The 22747-nt window shown below is 38.5% G+C and overlaps 4 protein-coding genes across 4 annotated transcripts; 3 read left to right on the top strand and 1 right to left on the bottom strand.

The window, feature by feature from the left end:
* The first annotated feature begins 2939 nt into the window (after positions 1-2939).
* On the top strand, positions 2940-6952 carry LOC108107518. The gene is made up of 8 exons (XM_017215059.2): positions 2940-3473; positions 3582-3850; positions 4486-4642; positions 4917-5909; positions 5971-6208; positions 6260-6422; positions 6591-6693; positions 6754-6952. The coding sequence occupies exons 1-8, from the start codon at positions 2940-2942 to the stop codon at positions 6880-6882; spliced, it is 2586 nt and encodes an 861-aa protein (XP_017070548.2). The 3' UTR covers positions 6883-6952.
* Positions 6953-17318: 10366 nt separating this feature from the next.
* On the top strand, positions 17319-18186 carry LOC108108018 (probable prefoldin subunit 4). The gene is made up of 2 exons (XM_017215875.1): positions 17319-17483; positions 17754-18186. Exons 1-2 carry the CDS (start codon positions 17439-17441, stop codon positions 18123-18125), a joined length of 417 nt encoding a protein of 138 aa, XP_017071364.1. The 5' UTR covers positions 17319-17438; the 3' UTR covers positions 18126-18186.
* LOC108108016 (probable Golgi SNAP receptor complex member 2) lies at positions 18148-19194 on the bottom strand. Its single transcript, XM_017215873.2, has 2 exons — positions 18780-19194; positions 18148-18715 (listed from the first exon to the last, which is right to left on the bottom strand). Exons 1-2 carry the CDS (start codon positions 18914-18916, stop codon positions 18202-18204), a joined length of 651 nt encoding a protein of 216 aa, XP_017071362.1. The 5' UTR covers positions 18917-19194; the 3' UTR covers positions 18148-18201.
* An 87-nt stretch (positions 19195-19281) lies between these two features.
* LOC108108017 (ubiquitin-conjugating enzyme E2 variant 1) lies at positions 19282-22538 on the top strand. The gene is made up of 4 exons (XM_017215874.2): positions 19282-19406; positions 20593-20735; positions 21459-21584; positions 21661-22538. The coding sequence occupies exons 1-4, from the start codon at positions 19379-19381 to the stop codon at positions 21799-21801; spliced, it is 438 nt and encodes a 145-aa protein (XP_017071363.1). The 5' UTR covers positions 19282-19378; the 3' UTR covers positions 21802-22538.
* Positions 22539-22747: the final 209 nt, after the last annotated feature.

Below are 22747 nucleotides of genomic sequence, written 5' to 3'. Positions count from 1 at the left end.
CAGGTTGGTAAGGCATTTGCCGAGGGAGAAAATGCATAAAAAGCGCATTTTATTATTTCACTCGAAACTTGTTTACGGTTCGTTTTCTCCTCGTCGCGCTCTTTCATTATGATGTAATATGGTTTTAACATTATTTTTTTATTATAAATCAACAAAATGCACTCAACGCGACTTTCTTTTCAGTTGACGCCAAGAACTTTTGCCCCCCACCAAAGTGAAAGCCAGTGAAAGCCGAGAGAAAAGCGCAAGTAAAAAGGGTGCAGAAATAAAAGCAGAAAGTTGAGGCCAGATTGGACTGTGATTTATTTAATGCTATTATAGTTATGGCTTTAGTATTGTGAAGAGGCCAGCTGGCAGGGTGGATAAAAGCAGTGTCAGAAGCCAAAGGAATATATTTCTTTATAAAACGAAGATTAAAGTTATTTTCAAAGCAAAAGATTTAACTACTTTCGAAAAATATTCTTAATTAAGACGAAAATAATAAATCAAGGAGTTGAAGGAGTAACAAAAATTAGTTTCCAATTTGCTTTTGGAATGTTATTTCCAATTTTCCTCAAGATCTATCTTTAACTGGTTTTTCCAACCACTCGTCAGGAGCGTGAAAGTACACAGGCCACATTTATCTCTTGGCTATGGGAAAACAACAAATGTCACAGCTGTCTGTCAAGTCAGTTGCATTCCAAATGGAATATCTCCGGGGCTCAGAGCACAGCTGCAATTTTCGTTTCAAGGATAAAAGCCAAGCCAAGTTTTTACCGCCTCACACTTATTCATATTTTTCCAACTTAAATGTCAGCGAAATTTGTCAACTTTATTGCAATGCCTGGTAAAATGTATCCAGACAGCGAGAGTGAAAATCGCGGAGATGAAAGTGAAAATGCTGTCATTGGGACATCATTTGCTCATTAAAATCTATCTTTTAATTTCAAAATTTTGTTGGGAATATTTAATACTACACAAAATTATACAACAGACATAATGACAGTTTCCCAGCTTAGTCATCATAAACTTAAGAGCTTTTGCCTGTTGATTAATGCGACTTGTCACAATATTCACCGATTGTTGTTGTGTGTGCTGTGAATTCGGAATAAGATGCATTGGCCATAGCCATTATCCTTACACTTCTTGCATTGCAATTTCCTGTCCTTAGCTGGCGATTTGCATGCTGATCTCATTAGCACAAAACAAGTTCATCTGCTGCTCCCAGAGAAGCGAATCGCCTGCAAGTGCATCATTTGCATGCAAATGTCGTTGGTAGGCCACTTCCCACTGCCTTTTGGCCTCCGATCCCGAACCCGACATCCATCCCCACTCTCAATCCCTCCATTGGCCGGTTGTTCATTTTGCACTTTAGCTTGCCTTTGTTGCGGTTTTCGTCCTGCAGGACGAAACTTGGCTTTTCTGTAGGGGCAAAGGCAAAGGCTCATAAAGCAGAGCCACAGTTGCGACTGTCGTTGACACTTTAGCCAATATTCAGGGCACGCAAAAAAAAGAGAAACAGGAACAGAAGTATAGAGTATACTTGGGGATAGAGTGTGGCCCGAGGAAAAGAGTCCTTTATGAAAAGTTTCTTTTTGCCGTTTGCAAAACTTCTTGTTTGGCAATTGTCGAGTCTGTCGTTGTCGTTGTGTCGTTGTCGGTTTTTATTGCCCAGCAAACGTGGTCTTTACCCACTCATTATGGACAGTTTAGTTGCACTTTTAGTGGGGGCTTCGAAAGTCGAAATGAATGTGCACTTTACTTCAATTTCATACCAGCACTTAAAGGGAGGAAATCATATTAAATTGAATTTTTAAATCTACTGGCACGAAGCAAAAATCCGCTTACGAAAAACTCCAACAGAATATTACGCATACGCTCTGGTGGCCAAACAATTCAATGCTTTTTCAAAACATTACCCAACATCGCCACTTAAAGACCAAATAAATAATGCCAAAGGTAGTTGAAGTATCCATCCAAGTACCAAAGCCCATTAAAGCATTCCGCTCCAACGCGTTTCCCCGAGTACAATTAAGGTTTTCAACGAACGCCAAGAGCCATACGCCAAAATATATATTTTGTGGCCAGGAAACAATAAACCAAAAAAAAAAATGAAGCAAAAATAAAAGAGGAGTCAACGGAAGAAGGAACAACCTTAACAGCTGTAAATAGGGCCAAAAACTGGAGGCCCAAGGCCAAGTTGTGGAAAAAATAAACAAAAATGTAATTTGCGCCACTTAGCAGCCAGGGAATGGACAGTGCCATTAATAATTCCATTTTTTTCGGGTATTACGACGCTGGCACAGATAATAAGGAAATATGACTTTGTTCTGTTGTACCACAAAAATAAAATGTGAAATGAAAAGCTGTTGGGAAAAAATATGGAACAAAAAGCTAAGGAAAATCAGTTTTGAGTTAGCATTAGTCGGAGGTGAAAAGCTGAAGGTAAAGCCAAAAATTGTAATAACTTCTTAATATTTCTTTGAAATTTTATGTATAAAATCTTTAAAATTAGTTGTATTTTATTCGTATTCTAATTTTATTTAACATATTTTTGGCATTCTCTCTAACATTAGCAAGAAAATTCAATTAAGGTGACAAAATGTCCGAATTTATGACATGGGAAGCGTTAGGACCCAAAGGACAAAGTCAGTTTGAGTAGAATTGAGACACACTTGGGACGACCCTTTCATCCTTTATGCACATTCATGGGCCAAGAGCTGGGTGTGGGTCATGAATTATGAAATCTAATTGAACGAAATTGAATAATGACGGTGACCGGTGTCAGTTGACAAGAAAAGTGAAATTCCAATGAGCGATTTATGGGCCAATTTCGATTCAATTTTGACAGCCGCAAAATGTCAAAGCCAAACGAATGAATAATGCATGAATAAAACGGGGAATCTGTATATATATATAAGGGGCATCATTTGCATGTTAACTTATTGTTAGGAAACCCAATGCATTGGTGGCTACTCTTTGTCTTTTTGCCATTATCCTGCGAAGGATTGCCGGAGCGTGAGCTGCTGGAATTGGAGTTGGATTATGGGGTGACGGAACCGCAGCGAACTTCGCTGCTCCAGAGCAGTCTGATATTGCAATTTGCCCAGGACTATAAGCACATCCCCAGGATAACCTACTTCACGTGCCAGAAGCCTCATTCTCAGACTTCGAACGATGGACCGAACCAAATTCCCAGTGCTGCAGAAATTCGCGTCGCCTTCGCGGCGAAGAATTTTCAGCTGATTAAGAGTCTCTACGAAAGCGAACTCTTTGTGCGGATTGTCCTTCTCGATGTGCTGGCCCAGGCGCCTCCTTCTAGTGGACGACCCAACCGTCCGGGTGGCGGACCAAGCGGTGGCTTCAGCCAGGCGCCCAGCCAGGCGCAGAGCAATTCCGAGTGGCTGGAGAGCGTCCTGCGGATGGAAGCCCTCAGGCAAATTGCGGTCGTGGATCTGGCATGCGGCGCCCTCAGTCGACGATTTCTCGAGTTGGTAAGAAGGGTGGGGTATGAAAAGAGAGGAGTGGGGAATGGGGGAGCCCACCGCCCTGTCAAGTTGTGGAGTCTCCTTATTAAGTGCTCAAGTACAATCATTTCAAAGGCTTCCGCCAAGATGCTCTACAGCGAGAAGTTTCACTGGCTATTGATAGAGGATTTCGCCTGGAATGGAAGGATGCAGACAGCCGAAGGATCGGTGAACCGAGACGAGCAGGAGGAGGTGACACAGGGCCAGCAAATTCAGACGACTGATGATGATGACCTTCCTACCATCCAGAGCTTCTTGGGGGGTATGAACCTGTACATGAACACCGAACTAACGCTGGCCAAGCGAATGTCCGAGGCAGCCCACTACACTCTGTTCGATGTCTGGTGAGTGATTAACTGGCCTGGTTATCATCATCTGCATCACCTGAAGCTGCAGTTTCCACTTGAAAAGTCCTTTAATTTTAATGTTTATATGAAATATTGGTCCTTTAATTGCTTATTGATTACTAAGGACATACAAGGACATGATCTTAGCTTACAGCTAAAATAAATTGTATAAACAAGGTCTTAATTCAGGTCATTGATTAGAAGCCCCGAGTTGTTTATTTCATTAATTGATGAGCTTATGTTTTCGCTTGATTTATTAGGGTTTTCGTAATGGAATTCAAAGATATATTTGTCCAAATTAATTTATAACATTGTAAGCCTGAAAATTGCGGTTAAAGGTATTTAATTAGGCTCATTAAATGGAATGATAAAGGAATTTATATCTAAACCTAGCTTAATAGCATTAACCTCAAGCATTTACAATCTCAAGTCCCCATATATCTCTGCAGTCAAAGGACAAGTTATCATTTTCCTAGCATTTGACCTGAAAACCATTCCATTCCGTAAATTGCCAGAGCAAAGATTTCCTTCTGCCTGGTTGCCATCAACACATCAGCCATAATTTCCCAACTGTCGACTTCCCGACTGCTAATTCCCACAACGACTTGCTCCCATTTTGAACCCTCGCTTAGGAACCCCGGACTCAACTACGGTGGACACGTCAATCTGACCGAAATTGGCAGCTTCACGCCGTCAGAGGGAATCCAGTTGTACACATGGTTTCGGACCACGTCCACAGTTCGTCGCAGGATGGACATGCAGCATGCCAGGGTGCGCTGTATGGTTGTGGTGAGGTTTATAGAGATGGGAATGGGAATTGGGTGGGAAACGGGTGGAAAAGGGCAGGGAGATTCATCATCATCCTAAGGGACAGCAGTGCACTTGAAAGAAAAGTGTGTGCAAGTGAGTCTTGGAATTATAATTGACATTTAAAAAAAATGGTTTTTGGACATTATGATTTCGAAATATTACACAAATTTTCTTGGATTAATGTAACCATAATATATCTCTAGTTTCCATTATTTTTCCAACTGCAAAATTTTCATATCTATTCACTCGGCAGGTGACCAACAAGAACATGACGGGCACCCTGATGTACTACCTCACGCACACGGTGTCGGGTCACATCGACACGATGAACCGCTTCAACTTCAATCTGCTGATGGCAGTGCGCGACATGTTCAACTGGACGTTCGTCCTTTCCAGGACCACATCTTGGGGGTACGTAAAGAACGGACGGTTCGATGGCATGATTGGCGCCCTCATACGTAATGAGACGGATATTGGCGGAGCACCGATATTCTACTGGCTGGAAAGGCACAAATGGATCGATGTGGCTGGGCGAAGTTGGTCAAGTCGTCCCTGTTTTATCTTTCGACATCCGAGAAGCACCCAAAAGGATCGTATCGTATTCCTGCAACCCTTTACCAATGATGTCTGGGTTTTAATCGTAGGTTGTGGTATTTTGACAGTATTTATTCTTTGGTTTTTGACTACCATCGAGTGGAAATTGGTGCCACATGATGGCTCAGCTTTGATTAAACCGAAAGGAGGAGCACCGCCAAGACATCATTATCAGCAACCGCAACAGCAGGAACAAAGGCCGGCTACAGCACGTCCTATTACTGCAGTGTCAGTTGTGGTCAATGAAGAAAAAATAGAAGAAAAAGGGTATGACAAAGAAGATTCAGCTCCAATTGATGCTGGAACTCTATGGCAACGTTGTTACCAGAAGCTAAATAAGTACATCCAGGATCGCAAGGCTAAGCAGAAGAAATCTCCCGAAAGAGTGGGTCTCTTCCTGGAATCCGTACTCTTTTTCGTGGGAATTATTTGCCAACAGGGTCTGGGTTTTTCCACCAGCTTTGTTTCAGGACGTTGCATTGTAATTACCAGCTTGCTCTTCTCTTTTTGCATCTATCAGTTTTACTCTGCCAGTATTGTGGGAACTCTTCTGATGGAGAAGCCGAAGACCATTAAAACTTTAAGTGATTTGGTGCATAGTTCGTTGAAAGTGGGTATGGAGGATATTTTGTACAACAGGGATTACTTTTTGGTACGAATTTAAACAATTTATAATGAAATTTTATAGTTTTATGTGTATCTTACCTTAACAGCACACTAAAGACCCCGTTTCCATGGAACTTTATGCCAAGAAGATTACAAGTGTTCCTACCACCAAAGAAAACGAAGCTGATGAGGATGAACCAGTCGATCCCAATCCAGCCTCTACTGATCCTGCTAAGTCCTATCGGGATATAGTTCACAGCCATGAAACGGGTGCTCATGCCAAGGATAATGCTGCTAGTAACTGGTTAGATCCGGAAACGGGTTTGCTAAGGGTTAAACATGAACGTAAGTAACTACATTGATAAAGCTGATATCTCATAACTTATCTTGTTTTAGGTTTTGCCTTTCATGTGGATGTGGCTGCTGCTTACAAGATCATTGCTGAAACCTTTAGCGAACAGGATATCTGTGACCTCACTGAAGTTAGTATGTTTCCTCCCCAAAAAACTGTGAGCATTATGCAAAAGAACTCGCCAATGAGGAAGGTTATCTCTTATGGGTGAGTAAAGGTCCTTAAATAATCATTTAACTAAAAAATCTTATAAGTTGTTTACAAATTCAACTTGATTCTGGTTAACGTTTTGGTTATAGTTTTTTATTAAGCCCATTTATTATTATGTCTTTGCCTAATTAAAGTTTCTTAATTAAGCAATACATCTCCTTTTAGATTAAGACGCGTCACTGAAACAGGAATCCTGACATATCACTTTAATGTCTGGCACTCAAGGAAACCGCCTTGTGTGAAGAAAATTGAGACCTCAGACTTGCATGTGAGTTGCCAGAAGTTTCGCAGCAACCTTTTCAACTTTTAAAGCTCTATTAATTTGCAGGTTGACATGGATACCGTGAGTTCTGCCTTGTTGATACTCCTTTTCAGCTATGGCATTACCCTAATGATTCTGGGCTCAGAGATCTTATATTCTAAGTGGCACAATCGCCTCATAATCAGACTCAATTAAAGTGGGTTGAAGGCAGTTCAATGTTATCGAATAAAATCCAAAAGCAGAGAGCTTAAACTCTGACACTTGAGCTCAACTGGAATTAATTGCCGCGGCGGAAGTTTTCAGTTCATTTTGAATGCGCGCTTTCCGATTCATTAGCTCGCCACAAAGGGAAAATTCGATTTTCGCGCAGACGACCATGAATGTGTCAAAAGGTAAAAGTTTAATTAAATTAACTTTGCTGAGAGGGAAATCAAAGGAAGGTAGAGGGAACGGGATTGCATAATTAAATTGTGTAGTTACTCAGACTTAAGAAACAGAGGGATTGATTTATTTCTTTAATGAAATAAATTAGAATTTATTTCTCTCTCCTGGGAAGAACTTAATCTTGAATTTATGGCCCACAAGATGGTGAAATTGTTTCTTCGGTTTTTTTTTTAAAAAAAAAACCTCTTGCCGCTGGTGTAGAGAGAGTGAGTCAATTTCGGCCACAAACGAACTACAAAATATCCATTAAGATAACAAGTTTTTCAGTAGTTGTAACACAGTTTTCCTTCCTTTTCTCCCATTCCTATCATATTTTATTTTCCTTCTTAGATATTTTTGTATCTTCGCCTTTTACCGGGAGGCTTCTTGTCAGCGCTCACACAAAAAAAAACACAAAAGTTCTCATCCTGGCCCTATACTATTTTGGCTCTTTGCCAAAGTGCCGCTCTTAGGCATTTCTTTTCCTCTTTTAGAACCGCCTTGCGTTTGTTTGTTGAATGTAAAAAGGACTTGTTCTAGGCTAAAAAGCCACAACAACAGAGCATCAAGACGAGGCAAATCAATTACAAGTCGTGAAAATCTGTAAAGCGCCACGAAAACATGTTACCGAAAAAGTTGTCAACATTTTTCATTTAATGTCCTTGCTCATTAGTGAGTGACCCAAAACCAAGAGATAAAAAAAAAAAACTAAAGAAAAAGTGTGGTAAATGTTCGATGGAAAAACTAAGTGAGTTTTCGGGTAACTACGTTTTTTTTTCCTCGTAGACGACACGACTGATTGAAAAAGTTTCGCAGACATATGGGTTTGCCTTCGGTTTCCGTTTAAGCCAAACACTTTCGGCTATTTATCTACGCAAAAGGCCATAAGATGCAATTTGGTTGGCTCACTACGTCGACTGTGACAATTAAATTGTTTTGGCTTTGTTTGAGCAGCAAATTGTGCAACAAAACTTTGGCGGTTGCCAAGAAAAATAAAGCAGCGGAAAGAAAGTGGCAGCGCAGTGAGGAGACCTGCAGAAGCCGTGGCATAATTAACAAAAGCGCTCAGCAGGGCGAGTAATTTTGCCCGCTTTGCCAGCGTGCTGCTGCACTGAGGGAAATGGGAGGTGAAAATAATGCGATTAAGATTTTATTTTGAATTTCAAAACATTAATTTCTCAATTTTTCAACCAAAGTATTTTATTTCTTTAAAATAAGGTCAAAGTTAATATTAATAATACCTTTTTTAAAAGTTGGATTAGAGAGTAAAAGTGGTTTAAATCTTAAAAAACTTCTTATTTATTTAATAATTACTTTTCTTCATGTGCCAAGGAAATCTCTCCTCCAACTGAGGGCTTGGCCAGAACCCAAAACTTTCCACGCAAAGCCAAACTAAAGTAGTTTCCCTGAAGACGGCGCCGGGCGAGATTGGACAAGGAAAATTGTTGGTGGGGGAGGGAGCATATGCTTTTGGGGCTTGTGTCAAAGTGTGAAAAACTTTATGCGTCTTAATTAAATTTTATATACAGCGCAAGGGAAAGGAATTATGCGCCAAAATATTGCAACAGCACCCGCAGAAATCCCTCAACTCCATGGCGAAAGCAACTTTTCAAAAGTGACAGCTGCATCGGAGGGCCGTGGAATGAAGGAAGTCTAAGGTCTAACCGCTACTTGACTTTAAGCCAACCAATTAGTGAAAACTTGGGGGATAATTGAGTGCCTGATTATCAAGCTCACTTGGCCTTTTTTATCTTCACCTTGTGGGATCATTTTTACGGCAACCTGGAAGTTAAAAAGGTTGGGAAAAAGGAGGAAACGTTTTTTAGTTACTTTGGGTTTTTATTATTCCTATTTTAGGAGATTATTTTAATCTCGTGGAATACCATGAAAATCTGTAGATGATTTAAAGGCAATTATATTTTATTAAAGAATTTTTCATATTTTATTAGTGAGCAGTAAAAACTCTAATTAGAAATAATGGTAAGTTCCTCTATCTGCAATTATGTGAAAGAAAATTTTCCTTTATGCATGAAATTCAATTATCTCCACTTGAATTTCGTATTCAATATTTACCTCTGCTAATTAACTTTCTTCGTGTGCCAAATGAACTAAACAAATTTGGCCAGAATTCGAGGTATTCCTGGATTCTCATTATCATTCCGAACATAAACGACAGAATGTCTATGTGTGTGACACACATTCATGAAGCAGGCAGAGATTTAGGGGTTGGGAAAAAGCCAGACACGTGGCCAATTTCGAGTGTCACATAACGGATTTTTCTTGTCTGTCTCATGAGTTGAGGGAATGCTGAAATATGTCTAGGCTTTGGTAGAAGGTCTAAGATTACTTAATGGATCTTTTTACCACCTAGTAGCCAAGGAATAAATTCGAAGCAAGAAAATGTTTAAAAAATATATAAAAAGGTGAAAAAAGTTCTTCTGTTTATTGATTTCATCGATAATAGTAACAATTATCTTTTTAATCAAACTCTTGTTCGTATCGATATACCCTCTCACTTCTACCAATCAACTACGTGAGCTTAATTAATATGAAGGTCCATAGATGATAAATTATTCCAGGACATGAATGGCTATAATTGAGGTCCATTCATGGTTGCATGTGTAATTTAATGTTTCTAAAATTGTTTTTTCACTGATTTCACTTCTGTTGCAACAAAATTCCCCAAACAAGTTGTAAACTTTAATGGCATTTTGTTGCCTGCCATCTATTTTCCTTTATTTTTTTTGTCGTTTTCGATTAGTTCAGTTGTTTTGCCCTCATAATAGTTGACAACAGTAATTTATGATTCTTTTTTGCTGTGCTGGTGGTTTGGCCAGTTGCCAAAACTATTTTTTCCTCATTTTCCCCATAAAATATAGAAAATATTTTTTATCAACTCAGCTGGCAAATATAAAAGGTGAAAAGTTAGTTAATGTACAAATGCATTAGATGCAAATAAAGATCAAGTGGTGATAAATATTGTAGGGTAAAAGCTTTTAAATATTTTATTTAAATGTTAGGAAAACAATTTTGTGGATTGCCAACTTTTATATAGAAGTCAGACAGGCAGATAAGGGGAAAAATAGACATCATTAATACGCATTATTTACATTTCTGAAAAGTTCAATATCGATCAATTGTCGTTTATACGCTTTCAAGTTTCTTTCTATTCATCTGTGAAAGTTTCCTTCGCCTGTGAAAGATTTCTGTTTTCCGTTTATTTTTCTGTCTAGCCGATGGCACCGGAAGTTGGCAAGGAGCAGCAGTAGCTGCAAACCGGAAAGAAAAGCAACTCAGAGAAAATCGAAAGTTTTGATTTATAATCGGACAAGTTCTAGAGCTGCCTTCAATTCACTGTTCTCTTGCACTTCTACGAGTTTTCCTGGCTTGTCCATTGACTTGAATGCGGGATTTGTCATGGCTCAAGAATGGAAATGGCAAACTTTTTTCCGGCTTTGGTATATAAATTTAATTTATTTACAATATCCGCCTTGCTATTTGTGCGTTTGTCAGGTCCTCTCGGGTTCAGGTGTTGAATGGACATTTCATTGAAATGAGCCAACAATGGCCTGCCTTAAGCCCAATAAATTTCAATTAAAATGTCAACAATTTGCGAAGTAGCGACAAGATCTCTTTCACAACCCGGTAGTCTGAATATTTTGTTAGCCATATATATTGGCTGGGGAGGATTTATCGCTGCCATTTGCTTATTGACAGCTGGGGAAAGTGAGCGTGACATGATGGAAAGTAATCTAATGGAGAGGATAGACCAGCTGACTCAGGTAATTCATCATAAATATGCTGAGCACAAATATAGCCCACCTACACCTGTGGCTGTCGTCGCTGGAAGTCATCAATCTTCTAAACGGGAAGTTGACTTCCTCCTGCCTTCACTCTGCCCCTTTTATTTTGCGAGTAAAGGAACAATTTAAATAAATTATATTGTCAGGAAATAGAGTCCGTTCTCTCGTTGAGTTGTTAACTAAAGTTTGTACTTCGATTGAAGTGAAAAATGTGCTAGCTTATGAAAATTTTAAGTATTTAAGCAACCCTTTTGGTTATAAATTATTTGGAAAAATATCTCGGTAACTAAGGTGGATAATATTTGGTCTTAGTAAAGAGCTTTGTTTAGTTTCTTATTTAGCTTATTTTTACAAACATTTTTTACTTGCAGCTAAAATTTTTCCAGCAGCCGCACTTAGGGCTTAAAACCAGAAAGAACTCTGCATTTTGCTAGCCTTTGCGAATAAAATAACAGACGAAAGGAAGCTGTCACTGTGACGACCGACCACTTTTGATAAACCGCACAAAGGCAGAAAGGGGTTAAGAGGGGTTAAGGGGGGTTAAAGAGCGGATGGTCTGCTAAAAAAAATTGCGAAATAGAAATAGCGAGTTCGAAAATTGAAAAGCGCTTAAAGGGACCCGCTGAAGTGGTTAGTTTGCGTCCTCCGGTTGATTGCCGCTTACCAACTCCCATTTCCACTGACATTCCCGATTTTCCAATTCCATTCCCTTAAAATCCAAATCCCCAGCCATTTTGAAACGAAACCTAATGACACAAAGCGCACTAATTCAGTGGGCCATTGTATTTACACCCCCCTCAACTTCCGATCGGGTTCTCCATTTCCTGCTCCTCCAATGACAACCGAATTATTGTAATCCACTTGAAATTCATTGGGAACATACAGCAAAAAAGCAAGAAATTGGTGCACTGAGTGCAATTATCGGAGATTTGCTGGTTTGTTGAATGGCTTGGAATCTTGTAAGTCACAGAAGGGACAGAAATTGCAGCACAAATTGAACAGGAAATCAATGAGGAATGTTTAAGCAGAGAAGAAGTCTCCAAATTTCTTAGTATTTAAGGAATTTTAAGGCTTAAATAGTTGAAAATACTTTTAAAGATGGTCAACTTATTTTTATTTCATTGCATAACTATAACTAGACTTGTCTTACAGCAATACTACTTATGTTTCTATCACAAACACAAACTTTGTAACAACAACTGTCTGTTGTACAAACAGATCTCGACTGACTTGCCAACTTAACTTCAAGTGTCCAAGAGTAAGGCACGCTACTGCCATTTCATAAATGTACAATAAAAAGGTTTATGCTTACATTAAGATATAGAATATTCAAATGAAACGAAAGTCTTGGCCAAAAACTTTTGGCCAACTCGAAATGCCACTCTTGGGCATTCAGCAGATACAAACCAAAGCCAAGAGATACTAAGATAGAACTTAAGCTGACGACTTGACCACCAATGGGAATACGAAATTCGAAATGGAAAAAACAAAAGCTGCAAATCCGTAATGATAATTCCACGATTATGTTGTGCTTATGGCAAAGTTTTTGTGTCTTTAGATTGGTTGGGGAAAGGCTGATGGAGGCGGATGGGGAAGCAGGACAGCAGGGCAAATATTGTCCTTTGGACAATATTTATCTTTTGCCTACGCTTAACACGTATACGCCCCCATGGTAATTGCTGCATAATAAACAAGACTGAATCTCTGCCATTGCTGCCGCTGCTCTGCCTGCCACTCGTCTTCCCTTTGTTATTTGCATTGTCATTTGTGGAACAAAAGCGTTCTGTACTTCTGCCTGTGGGTTTAACTAATAAATACAACAAGAGACCGATGTGATGTAGGGAACATATATCCATTGTCGAAGAACGGGCAAATGGTCCATGTTAAGTCAACAATAAACCCAAAACTGAATGTAATTTCGATGGCAGATTAAATGCATGTTGAGATAGAGTCGAAAAATAAATGGCAGAAATTTTGTAGTGCTCTTAGTTTTGGAAAATGATGATAGATTTTCCATTTTAAAGAGGAATAATACTTACTATCTACTGTAGAGAACAACTTTTGTTTAAAATTCTAAAAAGAATTTTCGAAAAGCTGTTATAAAGATTACACCAGTTAAGGCAGAGCTCCTCTCCTTGGCTAAAACTTTTTTCCGCATTGATTTAGACACGCCGACCTTTGGCGCAGTCTTTCAAAATTGCCCAAAATTACTCGCACGTAAAACAATAAATTTTCATAATATCCAGCGCAACCAGACGTGTGCCACGGCCCAATGCCCCACCGCCCACATAAGGAATAGATGGATGCAGGCCACGTGTAAAGTGCAAAATTGCACCATCAGCGAAATGGACCAAGTCGGGACATCGTCAGTGGCAGGAACACAAACTGCGAGTTGGAGTTAGGAGATGTATGTAGCTCTATGTGTATAGGTACAGAAATGGGCGGAGGGAAATGGGTTTGGCCAGCCAAAGATTAGCGTTATTTGTATGCAAAGCAGAAGGCCAAAAGGCAGAAACACTGCAGGCCAGTGTCGCCATCAGAAATGCCATTCAAAGTCGAGAGAGGATGGGATGTTGGGCATTCCGGGTATACAGCAGGAACAGGAGCGAACACAACGAGGAACGTGTTTCAATTTTTATGACATTTCAATGCAGTTGATGTCAGCGAAACGGGTTGAAAAACAGGCAATGTGGAAAAAGGGTAAAGACACCGAAAAGCTCGTTACAATTTTGACAATTCAAATTTGCCCAGAGGCACGAAATATGTATTTGCCTCAACATATTACTCAACATATTTCTGGACAGAGTTCAATTGAATTGTAAAAATGTACGAAAAAAAAGAAAAATAGAACCCGAAAAATATGTATGGAAAAGGCAAACAAGGATTGCGCATACGCCATGTGGTGGCTAGGAAAATACCTTTTATTTGCATTTCAAAGGCATAGCGAAGAGTTCACCTGGAGAGCTCACTCATTATTTATGAATTGAACAACCCAAAATTCTAGAGTGAGAGTGAGAAGCTCCATGTTTTATTTATGAGGCTTCAGCAGGTTGCCCCTTTACTGGCTTTTCCCAAGGAGATCCTTTTGTGTGGCCTGCCAAGAACATTCATTTTTCCTCGGTTGTGCACATAATGTTCGGGGCATTAAAAACCTAACCGCTGGTAATTAACCAAAAATTCAATCAACTGAATTTAAGTTTAAAATAAAATGTAACAGAGAATGATGAAGCTTAAGGTATTAAAGATATTTTTAAAGAGTTTTTATTATTATTTTTACATTTACTATTTTCTGCTGCTCTCAAAAGCTATTAATGGTATCCTTTTTGACTCCAACTTAATGACCAAACCATATTCGATCAACTTTCCTACTCATTAAAACCACATTAGCCAAGTAAGCAACAAATGTCGCTGATTCCACTTGACCTATCAGTCATCGGGTTAATCATATACGACTAGCTGTCATTATTATTCATTTTCGTGCCACTTATGGCACCTGTCGAGGACTCCGAATTGTGTCTCATCAACGGAGGGAAATTTAAGTGAGGCCATAAATCCTTTTCAAGCCTCTCATCAGGGAACGTGACTCTCATCTCGAGATACAAAAGTATCTATATAGAAGAGAGTCTGTAGTCTGTTGGCTTGATAAATTAACGCTTAAAGCCATGGCTCAGACCCCGAACACACACAGAGGCTGCTTTTAATAACACAAATTGCAATCGAATCCAAAAAATAAAGTGAAACGAAAACAGAATGCGAAATGAGAACCCAGAGATGTTAACTCAATTTCCAGGGGGGTGGCTCATTCGATCGGGCCAACTTAAAGCATGCATATTTCAACCGAAACTCCCATTAAACATAAACAATTTCTGGCAGTAGACTACGACACTCCGGAGAGTTAAAGGAGAGCCGAAGTTAGACAAAGCCACAAATAGTAGGTGGAAATAAACAAGAGCTGGCATGTTTCTAATATAAAATAAAATACAAAAAGCACAGTAAATTTCAGGTGAAGGAAAAAAAAAGGATTAGCCTTTAACATTTTTACGAAAAATATTATTTAAGCTTAAATATTATTGCTATATTGATTTTGGAAGGTTTTTATTACTATTATGACTGATAAACTTGTTTCACTTTTTTTCTCATTTGCCATATTTAATCCGTTGTTCCATATTAAGCTATTTTATAATATCTTAAATTGATTTTTATACAGTTTCATATAACACTTTTATTGCTATTTTGACACAACAAGACCTATAGTTTTTCCTGAATGTAAGAGCCCAGGACAACTACAAATAGTTGCCTTGATCAAATAGCATTCACCGAACCGAACTATCCTCAGCTGGGCACCTGTGTGCAATGAAATCGAAATCAAAGCACATCCATCCTGCAAAATGGACAAACAATGGAATAGTTGGGCAAATGTAAATACTAACTGTAGGAGCCGAAATATATATCAATACCTGAACTAAGCAAAGTTTAACTACCTCTTTTTTGGAGGTGGGAGGGACACTTCAAGTGCGGGTCAACCGATTGCTGCCAAGTTTTCCACTTCATAAAGATCGGTATCGGAAAAGAGGGAAAATCCACAGGACGACTTGGAAAAAGGGAAAGGGAAAAGCAGGCAGCATGCCCGCAGGAGGCAACAAACATCTGCCTGGCTTAGTGGAAAACTGATTGACGCCATGTCTTTTGATTTCCCTCGTGTTTCAGGATTCACGCACTGTAGGAGAACGGTCGAAAGATGGGAGAAGAGGAGAGAAGAGGAAGTGAATCCTTTTTAGCAAGGACTCAGCCCATATGTGCGACACTCGATGTGGGCATCACTTGATGACCCGAAAGTGGGTCAATGGGTAGTCCTTTAATGGGAGGCAGCAAAAGAGTTTCAAACTTACATAATTGTCATTTAAGGGCTTAAGATTTAAATTTAAAAATACTACAAAAATCTATATAAATACTTAATAATTCTACCTTCGTAATCCTAATCAACATTATTTTTACATAAATAAACAAGCACATAAAAATTTAAACTAAAACAAATTCCAGCATTGTGCGAAATCAATAGCAATGTTGATTTAAAGTCAACAATTTCTGGTCCAATCTAATCCTAATCTGATTGCTAAGCTAAACTAATAAACTGATGAAATTTTCAATAAACATGATAGAAGTCCAGATAAAAGTCAACGAACAACTTGTTGCAGCTCGATTGCAATTTATGTGATGCAAATTCAATAAATTAGTCATCAATTGCAGGAACTGCTGCAGAATCAACAACTTTTCATATTGCAAATATTTGCCTAAATCCGAGACGATTCCAATTTGTAAAATGACAAAGCCCAAAGGGATATTCAGCGAAAAAGCGGAGCCATCTCCAGGATATTAACACTCTCTCCTCCTTTCCTGCACTTTCTCACTTCCTTAATGGATAATGTTAACTTCCGTCTAATTGCATTTGCATATTTTGATAATATTCCAAAAGGGAAATGAAAGTGGCAAATGCATTCTCTATCTGGAAAATACAACGTTTTAATGCGAATGAAAATTCGTGAAATTCAATGGGGAAAAACAGAAGGGGAAATGAAAATTCCTAAGCTGACAACGGAAATTTAATTGCATCGGGTGAAGAAATCCCGTTTAATTACGGTGATTAACTGAAATAATTTATTAGTTTTTGCTTAATTTGTGACATGTGCAAACAATTAGTGATTAAATCGAATGGCCAAAAGGAAGCAATAATAACTTTGACTAATTAGCTGTGTGGTGGTCTTAATTCGTGTCGAATAAATGGGCAAAATAATATGGAAAATTGCAAAAACAATTTATTTTTTGTGTATTTTTGTATTTAATCACAATGTTACGAACGTGTTTTAATTATATTAAATAGTTTTTTGGTGTTAAATTTTATAACTTGCTTTGGATTGAACTAATTGGACAAATTTGATATCTATACAATTTCAGGTATAAATAATTATCTGCCTAGTTCTCCATGAGGTTTAAGGCAAGTTTAAGTTTAATTTAAAGTAATTTCTTTGAGAATAATATATATTTTTTTAATTATTAATACAAGTATGTATTTTAATTTGTATTATTATTAACGGCCAAGGTAAAACGGCAAGTAAATTACATTTGATACAAGAATTTTACACTGTTAACTCTAACAGAATATTGATTATAGTGCTGCCATAATCATCTACATGGAAGGAAACAAACAGTAGCTATGATATAATATGTCTTAGATTTAAGTTATACTAAAAACATTTCAGTTTGAATAACCCCGAAAAAATATAAAATTTTATTAAAACTTAAAAAACACAACAAAAAAAGATGTACTTTTAAAATTTGTATAGACGTATAAAAAGGCTAGTTCAACATCACTGGCGGAAAAAACCTAACGCCTCAGCTGGCTCTGTTATACGCTGTCAGCACTGAAATTTACAACAAAAAGTATACATTTTTGCTTAGTATCGAAGATAGCAACTGTTTGTAAAACTCCTTAAATTATTTATTAATTATATTGTAAATCAAAGTAAAATGGCAGCAAAAGTAGCAAGCGGCACGAACAAGGTGTTCCAGAGCGTGAGTATTGGTGAATCATCAACGGACAGATGATGGAATAAAAAGTAACCTCACTTTGTGAGGTTCCGGTGGAACCTATACAAAAGGCATTTCAATTTTGATCAAACCTTGTCATCCATAAAAGAAGGGCTCGCTCCTTAGAATTTTATCGCTTAAACATAAATACATTACATATCAAATCCCACAATTAATATTTGATAAAAATGTCTGACCATCTGTTGTTCTTATCACCGTGGTAAACAGCTTCTAACAAAATTCCTTTTATTTCAGCACGATGATGTGCATATATCCTTTGAGGACCAACAGCGGATAAACCGGTTTGCCAAGCATAACGCCCGCATGGATGACTTCAAAGCCGAGCTGGAAATGAAGCGGAATGAATTGAAATCCGTCGAAGAAGCTCTGGAGGAGATTGAACTGTTCGACGAAGACGAGGATATACCTTTCCTCGTGGGCGAGGTCTTTCTCTCACACAAGCTGGAAAGAACCCAGGACTTGCTTAAGGAGACCAAGGATACGATTCTCAAAGAGATCGCCGGTATAGAAGCCAAGGCAAAAGTGATCAAGGCAGAAATGGACGAGCTGAAAGCTCATTTGTACCAACGTTTTGGAAGCAATATCTCTCTAGAGAGCGATGATTAATTAATGTGCATTTTCAACATTATAAAAATTATACTCCACTATTAATTTACACTCGCTAAAACAAACCGTATTTATATTAGAGCACTAGGAAGTAGATGATTAGGGCGATGATAACCAAGGTAACTATCCCTCCGCCAACAAAAATCCGACGATCTTCGACCAGCCGTCGCTCTATAAGTTTCATGGTGTGATTGGATAGACCCAAAGTACTGCCTATGGCCTGAATTCTCTTATGAGCTCCGCCCAGTGTCATTCGTTGGGAGATAAGGCTCTCGAGGATTCCGCTGCCAGAGGCTATCATATCGTCCACACCTCGATGGGCGTTACCCAGCTGGGTATGATGTTGTAGTTCGTAATCCAATTGCAGGCAGGTTTCTTCTGGTTGGGAACTATTCGCGGTAAATCTGTGATTTAGGAGCTGTTCTCTCTCCGATATCTCCTGCATTTTCCGCTGCCTGCGTTCCCTTGCCGTTTGCAGGGATGTCTGTAGGTGCCTCAGGTCATATTTCAGTTGATCCACCCGAAGTTTGGAACTTTGTCGCTGTGAAGGCGGCACTTTAAACAATAGCACATCCAATCGATCGCAGTTACTTTGTAAATGAGATAAACCATTAATATTATTGTTTTTAAAGTAACATTCATTAATAAACCTACGAATTTGCCTGGGTAATCTTTAGTTGAATTCCATTTTCCACGTCAAGGGATTCTTGGGGACTTAGTCGACTCAGCTGCTGGAAGTCCCGCTCGATATCCTTTACTGCATTGTTGGTCTGGTGATAGAGGCTGTCCATCTTCCTTACTCTATCGATTTAGCATTAATTCTTAGTCGGTGGATTGGCCAATTAATATTTCATCAGTGGGAATAAGTTTGTTTAAAAAGCTGACGCGTTAACATTGGACACAGTGTCATGTTAGTTAACGGCGCTGATAGCAGAGCAGCTGTCTGGTATTTTTGGTGAGACCATCATTCACTGTATGCTATGTCTTGAACAAAACGAACCAATTTCAGAATAGCTATGGATACTCTTCCAAAATAGTTGTTTCAGAGCCTATTTAATAAATTTTTAAAAAATTAATTTTAACAGAGCTGTTAATTAAAGTCGATAATAACTTACACTTAACAGATTCCTGGAATAAGGCCGTGTCAGAGTTAGAAAACGGTGGAAACTCAAAGAAAACTTTAGTGCGGTCAGTCTAAGCCTGAAACGCGTTAGGTACCGTTTTGTGGTATTTTACATTTAGCGTTAACCACAATGGCGAATACATCAAGTACCGGCGTTGGTAAGAAATAAAATAGATAAATTAACAATTTGGCACCTTGAAAATGCCACCCGCAATCGCCTGAAACCGTTGGCCATTTATTTATCGTATTTCCCGCTGGCCGGCGTCGATTTTTCCGTCGCAACGAGCCTGGAAAGCGGACCGCAATGTGTGTGTGTGTGAAAAACGGGCAAAAAAAGAAGACGAAAGCAAGGGCGAAAGACGAAAGCCGATAAAAGCGAAACGGGCGAATGGATATTTCTTGAGGACCACGCCGCTCTAGCAATTTTCGCTGGCCGCTTTTCCCTATTGGAAAAACTCCGTTGCAATTTCGCTTCGTGACTTGACATTTTCCGAAATATCGCCCCGCTCCACCCCTCTCTTTCTGTCTCTTTCTCCCATACACTCTTCTTCTTGCCTTCATACTTTTTAGTTTTTTTTTTATATTTTTGCACACTTGCGTTTTGCGTGCGTTTTACAAGCTGCCTTTCTTTTCTAATTAAATTAGCTGCAAATTACATTTGCTCGGATTGTTTTTGCAAATGCAGAAATTATGCTTTCTTCACTACCCCGCCGACACACCCTCCCCTCGCCCGTTCTTCGTTTTTAATATCTGTTCTTCGCACTTTTTTTTTACTTGTTCTCTGCACGAAAATGCGTGCAAAGTCACACGGGCGAAAACAAAAACAACACAAGACGCAGAGCGCAAAACAACAACAACACGTACCCATATGACCCAACACTGAGAGAAAATGACATTGAATTAGTTACAGAAGTAGTCAAAATTCAATAAGAAATCTAAAACTATACAGAAATTTTATAATTAAAGTAAGGTTGAATACTGAAAATAATATTAATATAAAAGCAAGAAAACTCAAAATCAAATGTGAAAATATTAACAATATTACCCAAAAAACATATCTTTTAAATGCAGTATTTTATATATTTTTATCTTTTGGTGCAAATGTTTTTTAAAAATTTTAAATATATTACAATTTGTCGTTCTTATAAGAAAGCTTTTAAAGTATATCCATATATATACATTCTTACGACAGTGACTAAGATTAATTGAAAATTAAATTATAAACTAATACTGTGAGTTAAGGAAATTGAAATCAGGCTGTCAATAAACTTAAATAATTACATTTTTCAATGAAGACCCTATTATGTCAGCGAACTCTCACCTTTACGCTTTTTACAATTTCAGTGGTGCCACGAAATTTCCGCTTACTGGAGGAGCTGGATCAGGGCCAGAAGGGCGTGGGCGATGGCACCATATCGTGGGGATTGGAGAACGACGACGACATGACGCTCACCTACTGGATCGGCATGATCATCGGTCCGCCTAGAGTAAGTTTCCATTCGGATTGAAGTTTTATATGGCCCATAACAGTGGCACTTTCCCCACTACGTCACTAGATAAGACCGATTTATCAGTTCTTTCGGTAGGATTATTGACACTATCGCTGGGGTTGCGTAAAGCCATGAATGTGGAACTCATTTTAAATCGTTTTAAGTATCTTTAAAGGGTTTTTATTTGCCTAAAGATTTGTTTAGGAAATGTTAATAGAATGTCCTTTTTACTACAGATAAGTTGTATTTTGTGAGCACTTATTTTCATATTTTTTAATCTATCTTAAGACCAATGATCTGTAAGTGATTATTCTTGATACACAATATATACAGATTGTTAGAATGCTAATTTATTCATACCTTAGCTAACTCATTTGGAAATTCTTTCCCTTTGTGTAAAATCCTCTAAGAAAATAGCTTTCCCCTTGAATTACTTCCGAAAACCGAAAAGAAAACTAAATTTGCATTTAATTTTTGTATAGTCTAGGAGTGTTGCGCGCGCCGCCGCATGAATCATTGAGGAGTTAGGGTGGTAGGGTATCCAAACAGAACCCTAACATGGTCTTAGCTGCAGTGTGGCGTCAGTGGGAAAGTAGAAAATTTAGGGTATTGGTTGCCTGACTGACTCATCGACACTCTGGCCGTAATTTCACACAGTATTTAGCGGATAATCAGTTGGCAACTTGTTAAATGTTAATTGGAAATTCTTTTGCCTTACAGACACCATTCGAGAATCGAATGTATTCACTAAAGATTGAGTGCGGCGAACGTTATCCGGATGAGCCACCGACGCTCAGGTTTTTAACTAAAGTAAACATTAACTGCATTAATCAGAACAATGGCGTGGTGAGTAAATCAAATTGAATGGCGTGTGTTAAGTAGAGAAACGAAATGCTAATGATTTATTGGAAAATTCCCACAGGTTGATCATAGATCAGTGCAGATGCTGGCCAGATGGAGTCGCGAATACACTATAAAAACGATGCTGCAGGAAATCCGTAGGATTATGACCATGAAAGAGAACCTGAAGCTGGCACAGCCGCCAGAAGGAAGCTGTTTTTAGTCGACAACATCCGTTAGCAACACCAGCAGCAGCTGCAGCAGCAACGATTGCAACTACAACGGGAGGAGCATTCACACCCAATAATAGCAGGAAAACCCCATCAGTCCAACAAGTCCAAGACCAAGAAACTGTCCACAATCGTGTGACAGAGATTGTGTGGCGGCTGCTCCTTTGAGTTGCATTCGGCGGCAGCGAATGATTATACTGAACGTAATAAAGATCGAGTGCGGTTATTGTGGCAAGAACAACAACCAAATGCAAGCTATACTATAAGTAAAGGGAACAGCAGCGAAAAATGCGATAGAAGCGTCACTATGAAAAGGTCGTCGTCGTCCCTTCCGTCATGAACTATGTCATCGTGTTTCGTTACTTTACTTCTACTTCAGTCCCAACAAAATAATAAAAACAAAACTTCTTAAATAAGAAATAAAACAAGTAAATGCCTATGAGAAAGATGCGAAAAATCATATAATTTGAACTCAACAAACGAAATCCGTAAACTAATCGAAAAGTAAAAGTAAAGAATGAAAATGATAAAGTTTAAACAAAGATCACAGCCGCGTTTTTTCAAATGAGAAGCGTAATTATTGTTTTTTGCCTATACTAAAAAATTTATTAATTATATACATAAAGCAAAATATATATATTAATTTAAATAAAACAACATGTCGAACAGATTTTTTGTAGACAGCGCGCCAGTACGCAAGATTTTTTATTAAAGAAGCAACTTTAGTTGATTTTTTGATTATATTTTTTTCAATATCTTCTTCCCGAATCGCTTGGGACGAGAGACGCGATTTATAATCATTGAAAAGTGGAAATTATAGATATATATAGAAACACACACACACACTAAGCCGATGAGGAAATCGTGCGGACAGAATGATGAACGATGATTAAAATAATACTTTAATTTAAGCTTCTAAATAAAACAATTAATCCAATA

The sequence above is a fragment of the Drosophila eugracilis genome, unplaced genomic scaffold, assembly GCF_018153835.1.
Source record: "Drosophila eugracilis isolate 14026-0451.02 unplaced genomic scaffold, ASM1815383v1 contig_2088, whole genome shotgun sequence".
NCBI lineage: Eukaryota > Metazoa > Arthropoda > Insecta > Diptera > Drosophilidae > Drosophila > Drosophila eugracilis.
The sequence above is the reverse complement of the archived record's forward strand: the minus strand, read 5'-3'. Positions and strand labels throughout refer to the sequence as shown.